General features: G+C 35.2%; 1 protein-coding gene across 4 annotated transcripts in view; it reads right to left on the reverse strand.

Moving 5' to 3' along the window:
• Positions 1-5,117: 5,117 nt before the first annotated feature.
• The window catches only part of Suco (SUN domain containing ossification factor), a 68,430-nt gene continuing 49,063 nt past the window's right edge, over positions 5,118-24,484 (reverse strand). For 3 of the 4 annotated variants that reach the window (XM_026388455.2, XM_026388457.2, XM_077802607.1), the window contains 7 exons: positions 22,252-23,415; positions 20,889-20,976; positions 17,847-17,951; positions 16,009-16,163; positions 15,397-15,488; positions 8,209-8,264; positions 5,118-7,130 (listed from right to left, as the gene is read on the reverse strand). In XM_026388455.2, the coding sequence (XP_026244240.1) occupies positions 6,687-7,130; positions 8,209-8,264; positions 15,397-15,488; positions 16,009-16,163; positions 17,847-17,951; positions 20,889-20,976; positions 22,252-23,415 (2,104 nt within the window). In that variant the 3' untranslated portion in view covers positions 5,118-6,686. Of the gene's footprint in view, positions 7,131-8,208; positions 8,265-15,037; positions 15,127-15,396; positions 15,489-16,008; positions 16,164-17,846; positions 17,952-20,888; positions 20,977-22,251; positions 23,416-24,484 lie in introns of all 4 variants that reach the window. The other variant, XR_003300742.2, reaches the window with a different exon arrangement.

The following is a 24,484-nucleotide window of genomic DNA, read 5'->3' on the forward strand; positions in this document are numbered from 1 at the left end:
GCATGACGGAAGGCTGTTTTCCAGATTCTCTTGCATTTGGTCAGGACTGTGTCACTAACTTTAGCATTGATATGTGTCAATAATGTGTCATTCTATACTTGAGGGAGTTACAGCAAGGGAGTCTTTCCTTGCCCTCTCTCCCTTTTCGGGTGGGTTTGTGAGTCCTTGTGTTCCAGATGGCATAATCTTAAGACTAATGAGAAGGGTCAGCTGCTGATATTAGACTTCACGCAAGTGAGAAATAGATTTCATCGTGATATTCCACCAAGGCTTCGGATTTGATTACTTATAGCCCACCTAAGCTGACTAATACAGAACCAAAAACAAAATAGCAGATTTAAAAACCGAGTTGATTTACTCAAAGAATGTGATTGAGGATGGTTGAATATTAGACAATCTATCTGGTGCAACAATAACTCTTATGTAATTCATTACACAAGACAGATAATACCAAAATTGCTAACTCAGTAGATGCTCAAAAAGCATTTGATAAAATCTAACATAGATGCCAGACTAAGGAAAAAAGCTTTTAGTAAAATAATCAAAATATCTATCTTAAACTAACAGCGATTACTCTTAATAATGAACCATTATAATATTTCCTATATTTATAGTTACTAACAAGAAAAGGATGTCGGCTAATACCAGTAATACTTGCCATTATGAGCAGTGGAATCCCTGGTAAATGTAAAAAGAGACGTGAATGGAACCAAGGGTTATCGAGGATAATAATAACAATAAATATGAGAAATAAACAACACAAATTACAGCACCTCAAAGAAGCTTTTAAAACTTCAAAAAGTGCCAACGATGGTACACACCTGCAATCCTAGCTACTTGGGAGGCTGAGACAGGAGAATAGCAAGTTTAAGGCCAGCCTCAGCAACTTAGTGACACCTTGTCGCAAAATAAAAAATAAAAAGGGCTGGAGGTATAACTCAGTGGTGGATCATTCTTGGGTTCAATCCACAGTGCCCTCCCCAAAAAGAAAAAAAAAAAAAAAAGACCAGTAAAAGGAGACATACCATAATCCTGGATAAAAAGATTCAATATTGTTTAACATAAACATTCTCCACATACTGATTTATATATGTTCAAAAGTCCAAAGGAAATCCTGGGGAATTTAGACAAAGTATTTCTCAATATATTCATTCTGATAGCAACTCCATTGCAGGAGGATCCAATTATTAACATACTTGACTCCACTCTGTCTCTCCATTGCCTGCCCCTTTCTAAGTTGATCTTTCCCTCAGTTTAATTCAAGGATCCATAGGTCTGAAAGATAAATATCCTGCAACACTTCCTTGGTGTCCAAAAGACTGTGACCAGGCCCAGGACAATGTCCACCCAGATTTCCACCTGACTAGAATCTCTAGCTATGCAAGCCCATTCAACTTTCATCTTGTCCTTCCAGGAGTAAACTCAAGGAAACTGCGGAGCCCACCAAGACAGTTCTTAGCCCTGTCTTCCCAGTTGTGGACAGAAGGCTGTGCCCTAATCTGAGAAGAGAGTTTCAGGCTATGCCAGTGTCTAAGTTATTGTATTTTGTAAAGCAGTAGTTTGCCAAAAGTGACTCCATTTTTAGAACAAATGCCATGGTACAATGACTCTATACTTTGTTAATTCAAATAAACAGTCATCATCTTTCCAAGTACAACCATAAGGCACAAATTGATAAATAACTTTTTTGGGCCAACTTATCAAACTAAATCAGGAGCACCTGGACACATGGCAGTCCCACATCAGAAACACCAGACACAGCAACTTACAAATATCTCCCCAACATAAACCCCTCATTTACGACCCATAAAAACGAGGACTACTCCTGCAAGATGGACATGGTAGCACTGTGACCCCCATCATCTGGTCACTCCTCATGACCCTTGCCCAGGAAAATCACCACATTGAAAAACCCCCAGTTACCTGTCTCCTGGCTTCGGCTCAGTGTTGTTCCTTCTGTCCATGACGACATGCATAGCCTGCTCCAAACTGACACCTAAGCTCATACTCTGAAACTGCTATGTCTGAACCTTCGCCATAGCAACTCTGCAGAGCTGGCTGGTTTAAACTCTTATCTAACCACCTCTTGTTCTTGGCACAACATCTTGTAAACCTGAGGCCACCTTAACCCAGATATACCATTGTGTAAAGCATGTGTGATCTGAGTGTTAATAGAATTTAAGATTGCAACGGAAGAAAAGAACTTGAGATTTTCCAGTTTACATCTATCAGATGACCCATGAATACTTGGTGAATAGTGACCAACGATCATGGTGTAGCTTGGTGAATAGTGACCAACGATCATGGTGTAGCTTGTGAAGTCATTGCTATTCAATACATCTGACATTGTGGAAAGACACAAATGTGTTTGGTCTGTTAGTATTGGTTACTAACACCAATGTGGCTGCAGTGAGAATCAATTCCTTTCCTACCATCAATTTTTCCATCCTGCTTTCTTATAGGGCAAGTGGCCAAATCTAGTCTGTTGGGATCTCCAGAGTCAGGCCTCTGGCACAGAACTTGAGTAAAGTAAAACTTCTGTAACACCATTTTTAAGGGAGATAATTAAATGAAGACATTAAGAGTGAGCATTGGCTCAGAAAAAAATATCAATTGAATAAAAGAGAAAACCCTGAAACTGAGCTATAAAAATGGAGCAATCAGCATAGAAGTGAGCCACAGAGAGCAGACTTCCTACAATGGAGTTTGGGCACATCCACATTATGCCCTCTTACATGATTGAGGACTTATTTTTGAGATTTGCCCCAATTTGAAAAAACTCCCAGATGAATTGCATAGTCTGGAAATATGGGGGGCAAAAAAAACTTAGGATGTCAGAAATGCATAACATGATTACAGATAGTGGTCTGTCTTAAATCATTTATTGCCATAAAATATAGAAATATGTATTATAAAGTTAAAATTATCAAAACTCACACATGCACAAACTGTACGTGCTACTAATAAGCTGAGAGAAACGTAGACAGATGTAAAGATGCTGCATTAAGTCATTCATAATGGCATAAAATGAACTGTAGAACATATTGTGCTACTGTAATAACTTTGTAGCCACCTCTGGTTGTATTAAAACACTGAGACTTCTAAGTACATGCTCTTAAATGGTGTCAATAACCACATCCTAGGTAAATGACTTCTTTGAACCATTCTTGGGCTAAAACTTTTGTTTGTATTTTACTATTTAATCTACTTGTCAAAAAAGAAAAACGAAGATTTGGTAGTCCAGAGTATGTGATTTCAAACCAGAAGTGATATCAACTGTGTTGCAAACAAATAATCTAAAGACTAATTTTGAAAGTAATGTTTCAAGTGGTGTATAATGCAGGCTATGAATATATGCCTCAACGGGATGTGGGCTGGGATAAAATCTATGGTGATGTCATCATACCTCATTCAGAAAAGCTGAGCGAAACTGAAATGGTTTAGATGAAACAAGTATGGCCCTTACACAAGGAAAATAAGACAATCAAGAAGCGGTCTACTTTTTGACTGAACCCTGGACCAAAAAAAAAAAAAAAAAAAGTCTAGAAGGGCTGGCAACTGGGGAAATTTGACTATGGACTGCATATCAGTTATTATATAATTATTAATTTTCTTAGGTGTGATATTGGTATTATGGTCATGTAGATGAAAGTCCTTTTCCTATAAGAAAATACACACTGAAGTATTTAGGGTACTAAGTCATGATGTTCTTTCAACTGGTTCACCCCTAAATGTACACTATATACACAATACATATTTATGTAATATACAGACATATGCACACATTTAGACATACATATATAAAAATATTCATGGAAAACAAAAATGTTAACTGGTGAATCTGGGTTAAGGTACATGAGTGTTCAAACATTCTATGGATCTGAAATTTCTTAAGGTATGAAACTGGAGAAAAGTATGTGAAGTTTTTAATAACAATCCTTACAAAATGTAGTTTAAAAAGTTTATATTTCTTTAATATCCTGTGATTTTAAGCAGATTTATTCAGCTAGGTTAGCAAATACAAGTTTGTATCTATTTAAAGTTTGTGCCTATGTATTCAAATTAGGCCCACATCTAAAACTGGAAAATTGATAAGCAGCATTAAAAAGGTAGCACAAGAATTAGAGATGCAGAATCCAAAGAGGCTGCTGCTAGGGAGCAGGAATGCTTGGTGGGGAGGGGGGCATGAGCAATGGGCAGCAGCAGAGTGAAGAAGTGCTGTTTCTCAGAACACACCTTGTAGAACTAATTCTTTGAATGGTCTGCACGTAGAACCTCTAAAACCCTCCATTAAAAGAACTTTTACTTTGTATCCTTGTCCTTTCTAATCCTTCAGTTTGGGAAATTTAATGTAGTTTTAATGCTTTACCTAACATTGAACTAGAAATAAAATGAGGTTGGCCACTGGGGGACACTGAAAACCCATTAAACACACACACACACACACACACACACACACACACACACACACACACAACCAGGTTGAGTACTCCTTACAAAAAGCTCAGGACCAGAAATGATTCAGATTTTAGAGATTTTCTGATTCTGGGAATATTTATGTTTACTGAGTGGACATCCCTAACCTGAAAATCCCAAAACCAAAGGCTCCAAAAATGGTATAGGGCTCCAAAGTTTTGGATTTTGGTTTAGTGATACTCAACCTGAACAGTTTTGCTTCTTGCCAGACACAAATCTACTAATGGTAAGAATTTTCCAATGTATAACTAATTAGAACAAATAAAAAAGTTTTCACTCAAGTTACTTTTTTCCCCTTCATGTAGTTATATTCTGAGATGAAAAAATAAACCCCAAATTACAAAATGTTCTACTCTATTTAGATATAGAAAAGTTAAAAATTAGTAGTTTGCACCTAATAAAAGCACACACATACATCCTACTGTAGATTCAAAGCTATCATTTTAGGGTTTGAAAAGTAAGACTGGGGCTATATGGGAACAGATGCTTATGTGAAGAATAATCTGCAGGGGCTGCCACATGAGCAACAGTTAAAGAATGCTGTTATAATTAGCTTCAAAAGTGTCAAAACCTTTAATCTATGTTCAGAGCTTAGTAATACATTTGAGCATTTTCTTTCAAAGGATGGAAGAGCCAGTAAAATTAATAAAGACAAGTGTTCAGATTTATTTGGAAATTCACAGTTTCTAATGGCACTACAGCTCCTGTAGTTACAAACTGAAAGTCCTCTTTCTACAACAGATGGTGTGACTTCCCACTCTGCCTCTGTTCTCATCTGGACCTTTTTTCAAGGGCTTCTTTACAATCTGGCCCTCTTGCTCTGAATGGCTAATTGTGCAGACTGGACAAAAACAATTTAATCTCCTAAAACATACTGTTAACCTAAAGCAGCAACTTAAAGAAACAAAAAAGGCTTTAAATAAGTCACATTACAAACAATACCCCAAGAAAGGTATCAAACAAGTTTAAAAACAGTTATTACTAAAAGTGCTCAATAAGTTATAACTTAAATCTCACAATACAAAAGGTCAATTCTCTCCCTTTCAAAAAGAAACGTGTTCCACTTTCACTAGTTATACAGGCACACACTATGAAATCACTTTATTCAAATACAGTCACTGCCAATTATTTTTTAAAAGAAAAAAACACAAATGAAGACAAACATATTGACATAACACAAACATATCTCTGCACCTTGTGGCCAATACAAAGCAAATATCAAGGAATCACAATCCCCCAGACTTGACCAGCCAGATTCGTGGGACAAACCCACTGGCAGCTCTGTGTGCGTGCGTAGGTGTGTGCACAGACGGTGACCATGCCTTAATGCACTTGAATTCAGCTGCCAAATCTGCAGTTTCTCATATATTTGTACAAATGGAAAACAGTGATGTGAAAGTTTGGAGGATTAGTGTTATTGTAATATCTAATGAAATCTTCACAAGTAGTTGTGTTTAAAGGCAAATTTATAAAAACATTTGCAAATACTAGTAGTTTGCATGAAAAGAACTTGTTGCTTTTTTTCCCCCTCATTGAGTTTAGTAACTATGGAAAAAGGAATCCAGTCCAAATAAGATAAATGAAAATAACGTCAAGAGCATCACTATTTACCTAAAAGAATAGACTTAAAGTTCCAGCAAGTGTTTATTTCCAGTGAGTTTGCACAACAGACCTAGCTGGCAAGTCTTTAGGCTCTTCACACTGTCTGACCCACACTGCTGAGCTTCAGGCACAGACCACCCCAAAACCTTGTAGTGTTTGCAGCTTCAAAAACCTAAAAAGTTATAAAAGAAATCAAATGACAGAAAAAGTTCTCCCTCCTCTTCCAGTGGCATTATAAATAGACAAAAGGCACATAAATATGGGGAAGGTGCAAGAAATAGGAACAAAGCTAGAGGAAGAGGTTTAGGCTTTCATTCCTATCCCACCCAAGGAACTGGGCTTCCAAATTAATTTGTCCCAGTAATTAATCTGTGAAAAAACATCTTTATAAAATGTTTACCATTGTCCTTGTAGGAAGTGATCAGCCTTGTAAAACTGTAGCTCATTAACGAAGATTGACACAATCCCATCTATTTTTTAAAAAGGCAGAAACCATAATTTCTGAATACTTTTCCCAATGTTTCCTCCCCCCAACCCTTCAAATACCACAGACTGTTCTTCAAAGAACAACAACAAAAAAAGTCTTCAGTATGAAAAGTTTGATTAATTTAGATATGTCCCGAAACTGCTGTAACCCCAAATGTTCCCACGGCGAGCTCCTTGTTTCCTTTGATTATGTCGTGCAGGCTCGGCAATGATCCTGACTTAGTCTGTATGAGAGTCTTTATCAATTTCCCTTGGTCTTGGACTTTAGACCGCCTTCGTTTTAAAGCCCTCTTCTCAGTTTTTGTCTTTTGGGACTGTCCATTGCACAGACTTGTACAAGCTGAAATGCCACAAAAATAGGACTCTTCTGACTGTGATGAAGTTTCTGAGCTTCCCTCAGAGGGAGGGCCCTTATAAGAAGAGTGATAAACTTCTCCCATATTAGAAAAATCTCTCTGGTTCGTAAAAGGCCTTCTTCCTTTTATGTCTCCATTGGCGATAGGGTGCAATGGATCTGCAGGTTTTATGGTCTCAATTTTTTCAGTTTTATACTTGCAGCGTTTCTTCTATAACACAAATGAAAGGATAGGAATTAGACCGCCAACAGTTACCTTATTAAACACTAGAAGAGCAAGCTAATGGAGGAAAGTGCCACCACCTGGTGAAAAGTAAAACAATATTTTTTATGCACACACACACGTTGTGTATAGATATTATCATTACCTTCCCATTTTATAAATACTACTCAATCAAAAAATTTTAATTGCTTATCTGCCACCGGTGAATACAGATTTAGGGAGTGACAACTAACATCTGAATATCTACTATGTGCCTGATATTTCACATATATCTTACTTACTTGTTTATCCTTGGTTCCTAAATGAGAAAACCCAGGTTCAGAGATTTGGCTCCTGCCCAAGTTACACAGCGATGCCCAAGTTACACAGTGATGCCTAAGTTGGAATTGAATCTTAAGCTATTTGATTCGAAAACCCAAGTTCTTTCACCCAGAGCCAATACTGCCAATCAAAATGAATAGATTTTCTAACCAAAAAATTCTAAATGCATTCTGAGTTTTGCCACCTATCTAAAGGGTCACTGAGAAATCAAAACCTCTTCAGTTTTGTTTTCTCAGAAGATGGGGATATTGGTCTGGGCACATAGCTCCATGGTAGTGCTTACTTAGCATTCTCAAGGCCCTGAGTTCAACCCAGGTTCAACCCAGTGGTATTATCATAATCAACTTTAAGCTGATGCGAGGATGAAGGCACAGTGACACAATGTGCCTGACAAGCCTCCAATGCTCAGGAAACAATGACCACACAGGGAGTAGCCAACTTTTCCTGTAAAGTTTTAAGCTTTGCAAGACTCATACCATCACTCTTACATATTCTTTTTTTATTTTATAGTCCTTTAAAAATAAGAAAATGCTTCTTGGCTCCCAACTTCAGGCCACAATGGCCTGAAGCACATTCAAACCATAGATAGTTTGCTGACCTCTGTAAACATTTATTTACACTATTACCATAAATGAAAATAAACAGTAAGTTAGGGACCACCTAAAGGCTATGTTAAACCTTTCAATCTATTTCTTCATTTACTATTACAAAAGTCACCAATAAATTTCAAAAGAAACAATATTACCTTTTTTTCTGGAGAGAACTTGAGGGGCTCTACAATGTACAAATCATTTGGGTCCACTACAAGAAAAGAAAAGAAAAGCAGTTATGAAATTTAAAAGGTGGGTCATGCTATGATTAAACCCTAAAAAATATATCATTCCTTAGTGATTACTTTATTAAAAAGAACCAGTGGATTTATATTTAAACCAGGTTAACTATATATTTATGCATTTAAAAAGTCAAAAGAAGCAAGGCAGGAGAAGGTATCATTCTTATTATGGATGTGGTCAAATTATTTGAAGGTAACAGCCTTCAAATTAAGTTTTTAATTAATAACTGGCTATCAATCAGCAAAGAAAGGATACTTCTCTGGGGCCAGCCCCTCTTACCTGATAAAAAATATAACGTAAGTGGTAAGCTAATACCAAACCAACAGAGCATTTTAAATTTTCCTGAAAAGACTAAACTACACTATGTCACAAAGGTGGGTTAAAAATGTGCAATAAGCGTTGTGACCATGTATAGAAGCTAGTTAGAGGAACCTATATACAAAAAGAGATTCAAGAAATATTGTTCTAATTATCACTACTAATTATAACTCCAAAATCTAACAGCTTGAACATGCATCACATATATATATGAATATGAATGTGTGTGTGTGTGTATCTCCAAGCAATAGATAAACACTTCTAAGTTTATAGTAAATAAATTAGATCTAACTTTTAGATTGAAGTTTCTAAAATTTCATTATTCAAAGCACATTCAAGTTACTCCTAATCCACCTCTATAGTGATAAGCATACATATAAGGTAAGTCCTATTCAATCAGTTAAACCAATTTAGGACCTGACAGAGACAACTAATTTATAAGAAACAAATTCACTGTAAATCTTCTACTGATTGATGTCTAATAATGGTCATTATATTCCTAAGATCAAACTCTCCACTGAATGCAAGTAAATATGACGGGCAAAACAAACAAACAAAACCACTAAAAGCAATGAATAGCTGCCAAGACAGTAAGTACTACCTCTGGGCCAAAAGTAAAGGAAAACTAAGAGCCCAGATAGCCAAGTGGAATACAAGTCATTTTTGTCCTGAGGGCATTTGCCAATACACAAATACATGAACTTTGGTTCTGATGGTATCACAAACAAATGAAACAGAAATCAGATCCCTGGGCCAAATGGAAGTAGTAGTCGTGAGTAGTAAGGTGGGAATAAAAAGGACCATATCTTCAGTTAAAGAATGAATTTGCAGTTTGGATGGGAAGTTCTCAATACCTGGTAGCCCAACAAACTTCAAGCCATGAATATAAAGCAAATACAAACACGTTACCTCTTAAATTAGCCTGACAAATCATTTTTCAAATTGGAGTAGCGCACCAAAAACAACCAAATACATGAACACATGTGATCAAGAGCCTACATAGATAATTTAATGAACAGATTCTCAAATATTTAATGTTAGAATTGGCACAAACAGATGGTAAAGAAGCTTATGCTTACTATATTTAAATTAAAAAAGCCTGAAAACACCCACAGGAAATATAAAAGAAGAAAAAAAACTAAGATATTTTTAATGACGCACTAAAAGAACTCGTAGAAAAATGCAAATGTAGTAACAGAAATTAAAAACTCAATGAATGAATGTAAAGATTGTGTGGCCTGCAAGTCAGATCAGGAAAAGAAAACAAAAGACAAGTAAAAACAAAATACAGCTAGAAAGGCAAAAAGATGGAAAGTTTACATGACAAGACAAGATGTGGGGAGAAGTGCTAGTACATTTGATTAAAAATCTGAGGAGAAAAGAGAATGGGATAGACATAATATTTGGGGGCGGGGGGATGACTGAGAACTTCCCAGTACTGATAAAGGACAACAGCAGTTCAGAGAAACAAAGAGCCCACTAACTCTCAAATACGATTAAAGGGGAAAAATGGAGATTAGTATTTCAGAGGTTTAAGGGGGAAATGATGATAAATGGAAGACCTTAGGGAAAAAGGAGTGAAGTCCAAAGAACTTAGTAAATATGTATGTAAATTTAAATAAATATTTAATGTAAAGCGCACCCAAAACAATGGAATTAAAATACACAAAACAAACATAAATCAAGCTGGAGAAAAGTAAGTTTTACAAATCTTTGTACTGTTCAGAATGAGGTAAAGATATTAATTATAGACTTTGGTATCTGTCATTTCTAGGGTAATCAATAAAGAACAAAAACTGTACAATTTCCAACCTAATGGCAGAAAAAGGGAAACAGTCTGCTTCTTTCTCATCACCATACCATAATGAAGGAAGAAGGGGGAGCAGAAAGAACAGGAAACAGACAAAAAGGGGAGCACCTTCATACTAATGCATTCTCATGTTTAGAATAAATGAACAGATTCTTGAAATTTGTAATTTAAAATGATGAGAAAAACCTCACTCCTATACACTGAGCTAAAGGTCCAAAACTCTTGTTACAAAGAAAATTCTATCTTCTCCAAAAAAAAGAGAGAAAATTCTAGAACCACATAACTTTACTGATTCAAAAAGAAATACTTTTAATCTTAAACTCTTTCTGAGAATAGTCTTACCCATCTAATGTTTATAAGCCTTACATACCAAAACCATACACTTTAAACACATATCAAAAGAAAGCAAGAATAAATTTCAGACAGACCAGACTTTTTAAAAAATATTTTTTTTAGTTGTCAATAGACCTTTATTTAATTGATTTACTTACATATTGTATGTGGTGCTGAAGATTGAACCCAGTGCCTCACAATGCTAGGCAAGTGCTCTATCACTAAGTTACAGTCCCAGCACCTAAAGCAGACTTTAGATAAAAGTAATGCATTCTTTCTCAGGAATAAAGAAGAGCATTACATAATGATAAAGGGGTCAAAATTCTGAGAGAGAAAGATCCTTTGTGTGTATGCACTTAATGACAGTATCAAAAGACGTGAGGCAAAACTGGTAGAAATGTAAAGAGAAATGAAGAAATCCACTATTACAGAGAGACAGAGAGACTTTACACCACACCTTTATCAGAAATAGATCTGGCAGACATAAATTTAGTAAGGACATAATGGAACTCAATTGTACCAAAATCTTTTATTTCTACCTACCTGCAAAGCACATACAGCTACAGATACCAACAGAGATGTACTGTTCCTTCCCAAAGTAATCTGTAGAGTCAAAGTAACCTTAACCAAAAGCTTAATACTGTCTTTTTAATGAAAATAATCGGTGATTCCCCCCCCCCCCCCGCCCTGGGGATTGAACTTAGGGGCCTTCAAACACTGAGCTACAACCCCAGCCCTTTTTTGTTTTTTATTTAGAGACAGATTCTGAGATAAGTTGCTGAGGCTGGCTTTGAACTCATGATCCTTCTGCCTCAGCATCTGCAGCTGCTAGGATGACAGGCATGCGCTACTGTGCCCGGCTTAAATGGTGATTCTAAATTTCATGGAAATTCAGAGAGCCATTAATGGCCAAGAAACCTGAGCTAACTGAATTCCATGTAAAATTGGTACCACACTACACCAAACACAAAATACCAATTTCAGGCAAATTAAAGATCTAAAAATCAAAGATAAATATTTAGAACCTTAAGACTACCATCCATAAACGTGAAGTTAAAAAAAAAAAGTTTAAGAGATAAAGAAGTTAATTCCATAAGGTAAAAAAATTCAGATTTGATTATAATAAACTTTAAGAGCTTCCCTGTCTCATTTAATATAACAAGAGTTTAAAAAAAAAAAAAAAGTGGCACATGCTTGTAATCCCAGCTACTTGGGTGGATGAGGTAAAAGTATCACAAGTTTGAGGCCAGCAATTTAGGCCCTGTCTCAAAATCCAAACCAAGGTGGGGCGGGAACAAGATAAGTCTCAGAGTAAAATATGATACCTACTACATATCTGACTGACCAACACACAGAATCCAAATCCTAAAAATAAATAAAAGCCAGTCAGAAAAAGGCAAACAATCCAGTAAAAGAATTGGTAAAAATTTTAAAAGGCCCAAGAAAACCAAATAATCAAAAGGCTTAAGATGCTCAATTTCTTCAGTGATCAGGTAAATACAAATTACAACTGCAAAGAAGTTAACAAACACTTTAAAATTTAACAATTTCAAGTGTTAGTAAGAATGTAAAACAACAAAAATTCTCAGTACTGGTAAAAGCATAAGCTAACAGGATCACTTTGGAAAAATTTGCCATTATCTCATAATTTGCCAAGAAACATACAGTACAACCCACAATTTTATATCTATGTAGTATTCCTAGGGAAACTCAAGCAACTGCATTTTTTTCCCTCTGGGTCAGAAAACACACTCAGGCTTTATTTAATATAGTTGTTAATATATGTGTCTGCCTGATACCCTTTCTCCTCCTCCTCCTCTTCTTTTTTTACATGAGTTCTCTTATTATTTATTTATTTATTATTATTATTTTTTAACCTAGTGCCTCACAATGCTAGGCAAGCGCTCTATCATTAAACCACAGTCCCAGCGCCTAGAATCTATGTAGTATTCCTAGGGAAACTCAAGCAACTGCATTCTTTTTTTTTTCCCCCTGGGTCAGAACACATTCTCAGGCTTAATATAGGTTAACATTTGTGTCTGCCTGAAACCCTTTCTCCTCCTCTTTTTATTTTATTTTTCCCACGAGCTCTCTTATTATTTTGACCCAGTACCTCACAATGCTAGGCAAGCGCTCTATCACTAAGCCACAGTCCCAGCGCCTAGAGCAGACTTTAGATAAAGGTGTATTAAGAATTGTAAAGCAACTTCATTCTAATATGCAAACATAGAAAACATAACATAGCAGCATTATCTATAATAGCCCAAACCATACAAAATAGTAGAATGGATACCCTGTGATTTAATCAGTTACTGAAATACTAAATAATACCGGAAATGGAATGCTATCATATATGAGCTGTACAAATACAATGTAGAATGAAGGGGACCCCCCCAAAAAAAGTACACTTGATATAACTTCATTTATCAAAAGTGCTGGGTTGGGGACATAGCTCAGTGGCAGAGTGCTTTCTTAGACAATTTGAGGCCTTGGATTTGATCCCCAGTAGTGGAAGAAAAAAAGCAAAAACCTCAAAGCCAGGCAAAGATCAGATTAATTATTGAGGAATCCAAATGCTGATGGTAAAGCTATTAAGAAAATGAAAAATATGATTATTTCAAAAGTCAAGAAACTAGTTACCTCTGGGAGAAGGAATCTCAAGGATGCTAGCTAGCCATGTGCTATTTCTTGATCAGGGTAATAGTCACACTTTATAATGTTCACTTTATAATCATTCAATGCGTTGTATGTTAGTTTTACAAACTTTTATGTATTTCTCATACTTCTCAATAAAAATGTGGTTTGAAATAAAAGTAACTTTGGTTGTTAAGGCTGGGTCAACAAAAGAAATAGTTAAATATCAAAGTGTCGGGGCTGGGGCTATGGCTCAGTGGTAGAGCACTTGCCTAGCACAGGTGAGGCACTGGGCTCAATCCTCAGCACCACATAAAAAATAAATAAATAAAATAAAGTTATAAAAAATATATTTTTAAAAAGTCAAAAATGTAAATCTGAGGAAGACAAAAAAAAGACACTAAAAGGTTTCATTCAAACAGGTGAAGTAATATGTGAATTAACTAGTCAATAGCAGATTCAGGATTAAAGTTAATCTCCTACCTACTGGATTCAACTTTTTTTAAGCCAAGATAACATCATTGCTTAAAATAGAAGTAATTCTATTACCAGAAGCAAAGGCTCCTCTATTTGGCTTTAAGAATTAGACACACACACAGAAAAAAAAAAAAAAAAAAAGCCAGAGTTTCACTTAAGACTTTACAAAAAAGGAAAATAGCACAATATATTTCCTAACTGCATGAATACACCTAAAATTTGCATAAATTCCCACCAGAATGGCTACAAGACACAAAATACTAAACATTTACTGGAATGTGGAACAAGGGGACTGGCAGACGGAAGGGAAAATTCACAAAGCACTCTGGAAGACCGAGAAAGTAGTTACTAAAGCTGAAGACATGCATACCCTGCTCCCCACCATGCATATACACAGCAGAAATGCACACATGTATTTGCCAAAAGATAGCGCAAAATGTAAATGAAAAATGTGTGGTCAATTTCTGTAATAGAAAACCTCACAGCAATGAGAATAAACAACTATACTCAATGGCACAGTGAAGCTCATAATAGTTAGAAGTCAAATACTAGCTACCTAGGGAGGAAAAACACAAAGAAGGTTTTGAGGTGCCTCTTAATCTCATATGGTTTACACAACACAAGTGTGTTGAGTTTGTGAAAATAGGTCAAGATATACTTAAAAAAAGAAAAAAAAAGACATATTAACCAAAAGAAAAAAAGGTGGGGAGGAGAGGGAAGCAAGCATGAAGAAAAAAGAGATTTACTGGCCCTAAGTAAATACACACATAATGGTTAAGCCTGGAAAGCATTATCATAATAATAAACTAATAAAGCTCATGAATGAGTACTTGAACAAGTCAATCAACTAACATGCTGCTCAGTTACTAAAATCCTAACGAAAGGCAGAATGGCCAATGATTAAGAAAGCACTCCTAACTGTAATATATAATTAATTGGTTATTTTAATATTGGTATGAAGACAAGTTTCTACGTTTCTTAATAGGCACTAATTATGAAGTAATAAAACAGGAAAACAGCCACTCAATATACATCCATTCACTTAAATGTAAGTATTTACTGAATGTTAGATAGAACCCAATTATAGACTCAGGCTATAAAGACAAAAGATCAGCTTTTCTTTTAGAAAGTGCCTCGTAGTCCTAAACTAGAGACAAAAGGGGTCCTACCTGTACAGGAAGAGAGGCAGATAAGCACAGGATGCTATGGGAGCACATTCTGGTCTCCATATCTGTTGAACTTTCTCAAACATCCCTTTCTAAAAAGAAATACTTCTAAACAGGAGCATGTGCAAACAAAACTACCAGTTGCTAATTAAATAAACCAGGCCCCCCCCCCACCCTTTGGGTTTTTAAAGAACAAAGAGATATGTGAAAGTATGATAAAGTGGTTTTGACACAGCACAAACACAAAGGTTACTTGTATTCATTTTTGGTTGCAGGTGGTCATGAACACATTGACATTATATATGCCAGAAGCAGCTAGTCTCTTATTTACATATACATATTACATAGTCACAACAATCTACCTTCTTTGCCAGTTAACTGTAAAGACTTGGATCTGATGAGTGGAAATGAAGTTCTTCTTTTCAAATTCATATCATCGTAGGAAGAGAAACACCTAACACATTAAGAAAAATTAATATTGGGCACAATGAGTACACTACAGACATAATTTTCTTTGTATTTGAGGTTAAATAGAAGCTACTGAGAACTGCACATACTACATGGGACTAAGTCTAAATTAATATACCAATTATTGCTTAGGTTAAAAAATTGTTTAGGTTAAAAAATTCTTGTCTAAAAGTTATTATATTAAAAAATTAGTAAAGTTAAAAAAAAAGTTATTATATTGAAATATCTATTCTCCTCCTCCTTTGAATTCCATTTCTGAGTACCCTTCTCAACCAAAATATTTCAAGGGTTTTATGCATTTACTATTAGTGTTTTTCTCCATTATTAAGTCTATAAAGCTATCCAGGCACAGGACTATCTCAATGCCCTCAATGAGGTTTTCAACATTTTGGTTTTAACATAATCATATGGAGAAAGAAATTACCTTAGGGTCCCTTCATTTGCTGAAAATTTTTCAAAAATATAAAAAATACAATGAAAATTGTGAAATATAATGCTGGTATTACCTTTTAGGGCTTGGATATTGATTACTTTTAGGAAGTTTTGACATATAATCTCCATCAAATTGAGAAGTGTTTCGACAACGTTGCATACAAAGCATTAGTCCCAATACAACACAGAGAACCAAAGATATGACAAGATAGCTTTGTCGATCTGAAACCTGAGATGAGAAGAGGGTTAAAGAATAATAATTATAATAATAAATCATATTATGAATAATATAGTGTAAAACTCAAAGAAGAAATTATTTGTTTTTCAATGTGCTTTCAAACTATGAATGCAGGGTGTTCTCTGAAAATGAACTATTAAAATAATGGTTGTTTGTTTTCTGCTTTCTCCCCATCCAATTCTTTGTCTGAATACCGTAAACTTATGGAATAGTTTTAAAAACAGTACAATGAAAGAATTATGTCTTTCATCTGTGTTCAACTATCATTAACATTTTGTTACAATTGGTTTATCCTTTCATTTGCACTATCTCTTTCTCAGGGAAGGCAGGGGGACCAAACAACATGTGGGGTTTTTTTTTGTTGTTGTTGTTGTTTTTTTATCCAGTCTTTCCCATCATATAAAACAGAATCACTAGTCATCTAGGTATTTAAGCCCAAAACCTGGAGATTATCCTTAGTTCCTTGTCCTCACATACCAATATTTTAGCAAGGTTTATTACTTTTCCATATCTTAAATATACCCTGAATTCAATAACGACACACCCTTCTCTACTTCAAGACAACATCACCTCACTCAAATTACTGTAACTGGCTCTTAACTGATTTCCTCTCCATGCTGCAACAAGTGGGGAGTTTCTTCCACATGTCAAACAATAATCCATACCATTTCTTTACTTACCACTTTCCAATGAATTGCAATGAGAATAAATTTCAAACTCTAACTTACCTACAAAGTTTCACACAACCAACAAGCAGGTTCCTGCCAACATCCTGAATCCATTTCTTAGCCTCACTTTTCTCAGTCACTCTGCTCCAGCCACCAGCTTTCTTTCTGCCCTCAAATACATCACACTGTTTATAATAATAAACCATATTATAGTTTATAATAACCATATAAATATATTATGGTTTATAAACCATATTATGGGTTCTTTGCCCTAGTTCCACTAGTACAGACTGCTAAATATTTTGAGCTCTCAGTTCTAAGGCCACTTTCTAAGACTTCCAAGAACAGCCTAGCTAAAACAGCATGCTCTACAACTATCACCACCCTACACGCCTACATTTCATTCTTTTCACAGCCCCTGTCACAGAGATTTATCATCTGTTTACATATTTACCATTTGTATTCTACTCCTTCACCAGAAAGTAAACCCTGTGAGGCCAGAAAGTACTGCATCAACACAGCACTGTGCAGCTAATGCTGTTTACATACATTGATCATTCAATAAATAGTTGTTAAATCAACCAAGTTTTGCTTTATTGAACAACTTTATAAACCTTTTTGAATTGAAGTATGTGTTTTGACCATGTTGAAAAGTGTTTGAGAAGTGTTTCAACAACACTGCAAACAAAGCATCAGTCCCAACACAACAGAGAACCAAAGATATGACAAGATCACTCTGTCAATCTGTTACTCTCATTTTTATAAAAGGCCTGCCAGAATAGTCCTATTACTGATAGTATCTAAATCACAAAAGCCATGTTTTACAAAAATTTTGATAATTGATGTAGTCCCAAAACTCTGAATGCTCTATTTTGATGTCTGAAAAAGTTCTGCATGACAGTTTTGTCTGGTTAAAGTTTTTAGTTCTCATGTTCATGTTTATAAGCTTGTATTTATAATATCCACATGGTGTACTGTGTCTTACAAGAGCAGCAATAATAATTACCTCCCGTTTTAATTCTGCTACTGTTGTTGATAAGTTTGAAACAAGTTGTGTCATGTTGGTCAGTTGTGCCTGTAGCAACTGGATGGCCTCAGTTTGCCGCTGATCCTATAATAAAATATTAAGTATTATTTTTCCTAGTTTGTAATTAAGTAATTATAAATTCAAATAAAACTTATAATCTGGAAAAAATGCCAAGTTCTTCTAAAAAAACATACTAATAAGGTCTTAATAGATATTATAAACTTTGACCAAAGAACACTTCAAGAATCTGGGACTGTGTTCAACCATCTCCCTCAAAAACACTTTTTGTCAACTCACTGCTGCAATGTCAACTACTGTGTGACATTAACAAATCACTTTTCAACACATGTGGGCTCCATATGTATAAAGCAGCATGTAATACAAATTATCAATGTCAAATGTGTTTTTAAAGCAAAATGGTAGCAGAATGATATGCTGAAGTATCTTTGAAGAATGTTTCTGGATACAAAGTAAACTCAAAGAGATTTTAAAATTTCCTTATATCACACCAATGAAAAAAATTCATCAGGGGCTGGGGATGTGGCTCAAGCGGTATCGCGCTCGCCTGGCATGCGTGTGGCCGCGGTTTGATCCTCAGCCGATGGATCAAAACGATGTTGTGTCCACCAAAAACTGAAAAATAAAATATTTAAATTCTCTCTCCTTTCTCTCTAAAAAAAAAAAAAGAAAGAAAGAAAAGAAAAAGAAAAAATTCATCAAAATTACCTATCTTTCCATAGTTCTGAATTTCAGAAACTTTCATCATTAACAAGTATGTTTTTAATAAAATAAGTTTGCAACCATATTTTAGGAAATTATGTATCACATAGTTAAGAATCTTTGCTAGGTAGACTGTATAGAAAATTTGAAGCTATTAATAATATGGGGAGGAGGAAAAGAAGGCAGGAAGAAATCAAGGAAATCTAAAACTCTAATTTATGCCTAATGCATCTACAAACCAGACATTATTCTAGACCTAAATTTTTCAAATTGGTTTTAAGTCTTAGCTGTATATGTGGGGGAGAGGAATGTATAAATAACAGGTTTCACATTCTTTGCTGTGATCCACTGTGGTAACTTCTATCCTATTTTTTTTTTAATGCTAAGGTGATTCATTAAATCATTTATTTTGAATTCTGACACCGATAAGTTCAAGACAGTTATAAACATGTAAAGGCCAAACTCTAAAATTTAATAAGATAGTTAATAGTTCGAAGCAAGATTTACTTCCAATGGTTTTAAACAGTAAAATCGCTGAAAAGTACTTATGTAAGTTTGTGAGATGCAAGATATAGCTGTTACAAATTAAGCAAAAAGAAAATGTCAGAAGAGAAATCACTGTATTAAAATTAATGAATACCTAGGGACATACTATGTTCATGGGTCAGAAAACTTAATGTTAACATGTCAATTCACCAGCTGGATGCAGAGGGAAGCTGAGAAAAGGAAGATTACAAGTTCTCGGCAAGCCTCAGCAACTTAGTAATAAGGCCCTCAGAAATTTAGTGGGGATGTCTCAAAAAATAAAAAGGCTGGGAATGCAGCTTAGTGGTAAAGTACCCCTGGGTGAAATTTCCAATATGTCTAAAAAAAAAAAAAAAGTCAATTCTCTAAGTTAATCTATAAATGCAACACATTTTCAGTCAAGATACAAAGAGTCTGTTTTGATTTCTTAAGAAACTGACAAGCTGATTCTAAAACTCCATACAGTAATATAAAAAATTTAAAAGTCAAAACAATCTAAGAGAAAAAAACTTGGTGGTATAAGCATAAAGACAGATATCAATAGAATAGGAATAAAAACCAGAAAGTGACCCAAATATATATGGTGAATTGATTTTTATCAAAAGTGCAAGAATATTCAGTATAGAAAGGATAGACTTTTCAGCAAATGCTGCTAGAACAAATGGATATTCCATTCCATCCCTTTTCCCAAAAAAGGAAAATATAAATATAATATAAAATATAATACCTACATAAAATTTAACTAAAATGAATCATAAACACAATGTAAAACTAAAAATTATCAAACTTCTAAATGGAAAGAAAACTATCGTGCGTCTGCCTTGGGCAAAGATTTCATAGAACAACATGAAAACTGATAAATTAGACTTCAACAAATCAAAATCTGCTCCTCAAACCATGCTGTGGAAAATGAGAAAATTAGTAATGGACTTGGAGAAGATATTTGAAAGCATCTCTCTGACAAATAACTTATATTAAGATGTAAAAAACTCTCAAATTTCAAAAAACCAATAAGGGAAGAATACAATTACAATGTGCTGTGAACAGAAGGCAAGAGGCAACTGACTGAACAGCAGCTTGCATTCTCCTTGCCTCACCACCCCTTAATAAAACCAAATATCCTTGGAAGTAAGTTTTCCAAGTACAACACTTCTTTATTGTGATAACACACACACATCATACTTGAAGGTACAACACTGTATCCCCTTAAAATCAACAGTATAGGAGAGTGACCACTATCATCAGTCCTACTCTATTACTTCATAGCTCTAGCCAAGAAAGAAAAAAATAAAATGGTGTAAAAATTAAAACAAGAAATTAACCTGTTCTTATCTGTAGTCAATAAGATTATCTACATAGAAAACCATGAAAGGGGACTGGGGTTGTGGCTCAGTGGTAATGTGCTTGCATAGCATGCGTGAGGCACTGGATTCAATTCTCAGTACACATACAAATTAAAAATAAATAAATAAAGGTCCATCAACAACTAAAAAATATTTAAAAGAAAAAAAAAAAAGAAAGAAAAGAAAACCATGAAAGATTTTAGGGTTTAACACAGTTGCAGAAAAGCTCACCAGACACAAAATATAATATGTTATGCTTAAGAACATTTTCTCCATAGGAGATAATTATTCTAATGGCTAGATACCTCCTCAAATGCTACATCACATTCAGGCTTAAAAGGGGAAAAATGAACCAACACTACTTATGCTTTTCACCTGTTATAGGCTATACAATTCAATGGGTATTTGTACAGGAAGAAGGAAAAAAACCAACCTGTTCCTCTGCTATTCTTGAAGTATTCTGAAGTTTTACTATTGTTTTATTGAAAGCCTTCTGCATTTCTTCCATCTGTTTTCGGTACCTACAGAGTAGGAACTGGTTTAAGTTTAATTTCTTCTTCATTTATTACTGGAAGGGTGCTTCTAATTTTGATATATGACATAAATCCATTTTCGTAAAATAACTCTTATTCAAGCTTATGCAATACAGGAAAACTTACAAAGATATAAAAAAGAGGTTTTTGAGGTACTGACTGGCTCCCTAAACATCAAGTCTATATGCATCTCATTGCTATATAACATTTAATGATTTCTGTGGTTTCCTTGGGGTGCAGCAGGCATAAAGTAACTAAGTGGGTAGGCACACACACAACACACAATTTGTCTATCAATTATATGTATAAATTAGGGAGAATTCCCCTTTAGGATACAAGGACCACTTTACTGACATATCATCAGTAGCATTTCAATGTAATAGGAGCAAGAAAATGTGGTATTTTAAGAACTCTGGACCCCTGGTGCCTAGGTGACTGCATGATGTTAGAGAAGCCCTGAGAACATTGAACAAAGAAGGGATAAAAAAAAAGAAAACAGGACTGGGTTATAGTTCAGCTGGGTTTGATTCTCAGCACCACATACAAGTAAAGGTCCATCAACAACTAAGAAATATTGAGGCGGGGGGGGGGGGGGGGAGGGAGAGAAAGAGAAAACAAGGAGAACCGTGCCTGAGTCTTAATCACTGTGTAAGTATATTCGCAATGCCTCTGACACTTAGGAGTACAAGGGCATAAATTGTTACAATTAGAACTGGGATTCTATGACCTGTATAAAAGAGTACAGATTGCAAATGTTGCCTAATCATCCAGTTCAGTCCATTTTTGTGTTATGTATGTAACATCTTAAATGATACCTGGTCATGTCCCACTAAGAGGTTTAAGGCCTATATATTTTTTCCCATGTACTCTCTGGAAATCAAACAGTAAAAGAGGCTGAAGTTAAGCAGTGGGAGAAGAAAGGAGTAAGTGAACTTAGGTGTAGTGATGTGTGACTGTAGTTCCAGTTACTCAGGAGGTTAAGGCTAAAGAATCACTTTTGCTCAGGAGTTTCAGATTAGCATAGCAACACAGTAAGACTCATAAAAAAGGAAAAGAAAGAAAAAAGAAAAGAGTACATATATATAATGGAAAAACTGAACATAGGTGACACAAACTTGTTACAAGCCTAATAATAAAGGTGTGTGTCACTGAGTAGTACTTCTAAAACTTAATAAAATAAATTAAGCCACTGATCAGCACCCACAGATCAAACTCTGCTACTAAATTTACCACGTGAAATGGGTTAATTCACAATAAACTTACCTTTGGCTAAGCTCCTCCAGATAGCGACCACTAAGAGACATGTTAACTTCTAAGGCTTTAATACGATTATTAAGTCTCATAAATACTGACTCCTTTTGGTTTGATCCATGTACAAGATTTCCATTAGCATATCCTAGATCTGTAGAGTTTTGTAATTCAGCATAGAAATCTGTAGCTGTCCTCTGTAACCCTTTCAAAAGGGCATCTTCTGGAGACTGTTCTTCCTCTTTTACTTCAGGCAATGAAGAAGAATCTACAACAGGAGTCAAAGTTTGCTTTGGTGTGTCGGCTGTGTTCATTTTGGTTTCCCCATCTTCACTCTCAGGCACAATGGCTGTGTTTATAGGTGGAACTACTGTTTCAGATAGCTTTGTAATAATTGGCAAGGAGGCCATATCTTCTTTTACAATATTATCCATTACCTCATTAACTTTATTTGTTTCATAGCTAAGAGATGGCTTTTCTATGTTACTAAAGCTCTCAGACTTCTTTTCTGATTCATCATCAACCTCAATAGAACTCTCTTGGGGAATCACTTGTGATGGTGTATGCCCTGCCTCACGTTTAACAGATTCAGACATTTCCATTTTAGATAATGAATTGATTTCTGGAGTAATATCTAAGGGAAGAGACTGAGAAAGAGTTTGAGGATGGCTTGGTTCAAGTTCAATCACACCCTCAGTGTGATTCATCAAATCACCTTGTTGCATACTACTTAAGTCATCAAGAACAGCAGTTTCAGCTTCCCTTTCCATACTCTTAGTGTCCAATTCTCCACTTGGAGGTTGCAATACTGAAACATCTACTGATTCTTCAGGAAGCAGGAAGGATGGTGGAGCTGACATAAGATAATCTTTTTCTTTGCTCACTGCAGTTCTGCTGCGCTGTCGATAAAGCGCAATTCCAACTGAACACCATTTATATACATATTCCGAAAAACTAGAAATACAACAAATTGTGGTCAGTTCACTGCAAAATATTTGTGTCTCTGACTCAAACCAGGGTGATGATTCATCTTCTTGTTCGCCACTGCCCAGAAGGGTCACTGTAGATGGACCTGACTCCTCTTCTTCCTCTTGAACTAGTTGTACAATGGGACTCTCTTTTGGAGTTTCAGGTGTTGAAGACTCTGTGTCATATACATGTACTTCAGTGGTTACATACCTAAAATATATATATAGAAGAATTACAAATCACTTTAATTAGAAATCTAAAGCTAAAATATGTTTAAGGAATATAGATGTAACAGACATAATGTAAAGGGAGGTCTAAAAGTATAGAAGAAATTAAAACATTTGGATTATATTTTCTCCATCAAATAATTTCATTATAAAAAATATTGCTCAGGGGTTGGGGATATAGCTCAGTTGGTAGAGTGCCTGCCTTGCATGCATAAGGCCCTGGGTTCAATCCCCAGCACCATACACACACACACACACACACACACACACACACACACACACACACACAAACATATATCTTAGAAATGGTAGCAGAAAGTCTACTTGATCAGCCAGGTGACTCAAACCATCATATTACACTGGACTTTTTAATCTGTTTAAGAATTGTCTATGAGCACCTTCCATTCCCTGAATGTACAGTGTACCTTTCTTTCCATAAAAGCTGACCAAATCTTTATAAGCTTTACTACCCTCTACAGATGAGAAATTAAGCTACTGAAGAGCTAAAACTATAACCCAGAATTCTTAATATTTATAAATGCACTTTGGGCTTATCTTCAAAAGACAAATTTCTCACAGACAAATAAATGTTCTATAGATAAAGAATGAAATTATCTGCTTTAGGGAGAATAAATACTTCTAGGCAAAATGATAATAATACCATCTGGGCCAATTTTTTATTATTAAAAGCCAAAAGGCAAATAATAGCTTAATAAAAATCCTGGCTTATCATACACTAATACAGTACCACTAACTTATGTACTTCATTGAGCTCTGGAATATGTCCGTGGTGTGGAGAGAAGAAAGATAATTTTGGTGAGAACAGGGTTATAAATTATAATGCCTATGGTTCCTTCCAAGATAAAAACAAGTATTTTCTGGAGGTAGCCTTACAGTACAAATGGTACATTCTAAAAAAAAAATATAAAGTAACCTGAACACCACATTAAAAAAAAAAAAAAAAAAAAAAAAAACCTACCAAAAAAACCCAGTTACTTTCACACACAAATTTTCCTACTTTAAAAAATTATTACCAAACTTCAAATAAAGAC

This window comes from Urocitellus parryii, chromosome 9 (genome assembly GCF_045843805.1).
Source record: "Urocitellus parryii isolate mUroPar1 chromosome 9, mUroPar1.hap1, whole genome shotgun sequence".
Taxonomy (NCBI): Eukaryota; Metazoa; Chordata; class Mammalia; order Rodentia; family Sciuridae; genus Urocitellus; species Urocitellus parryii.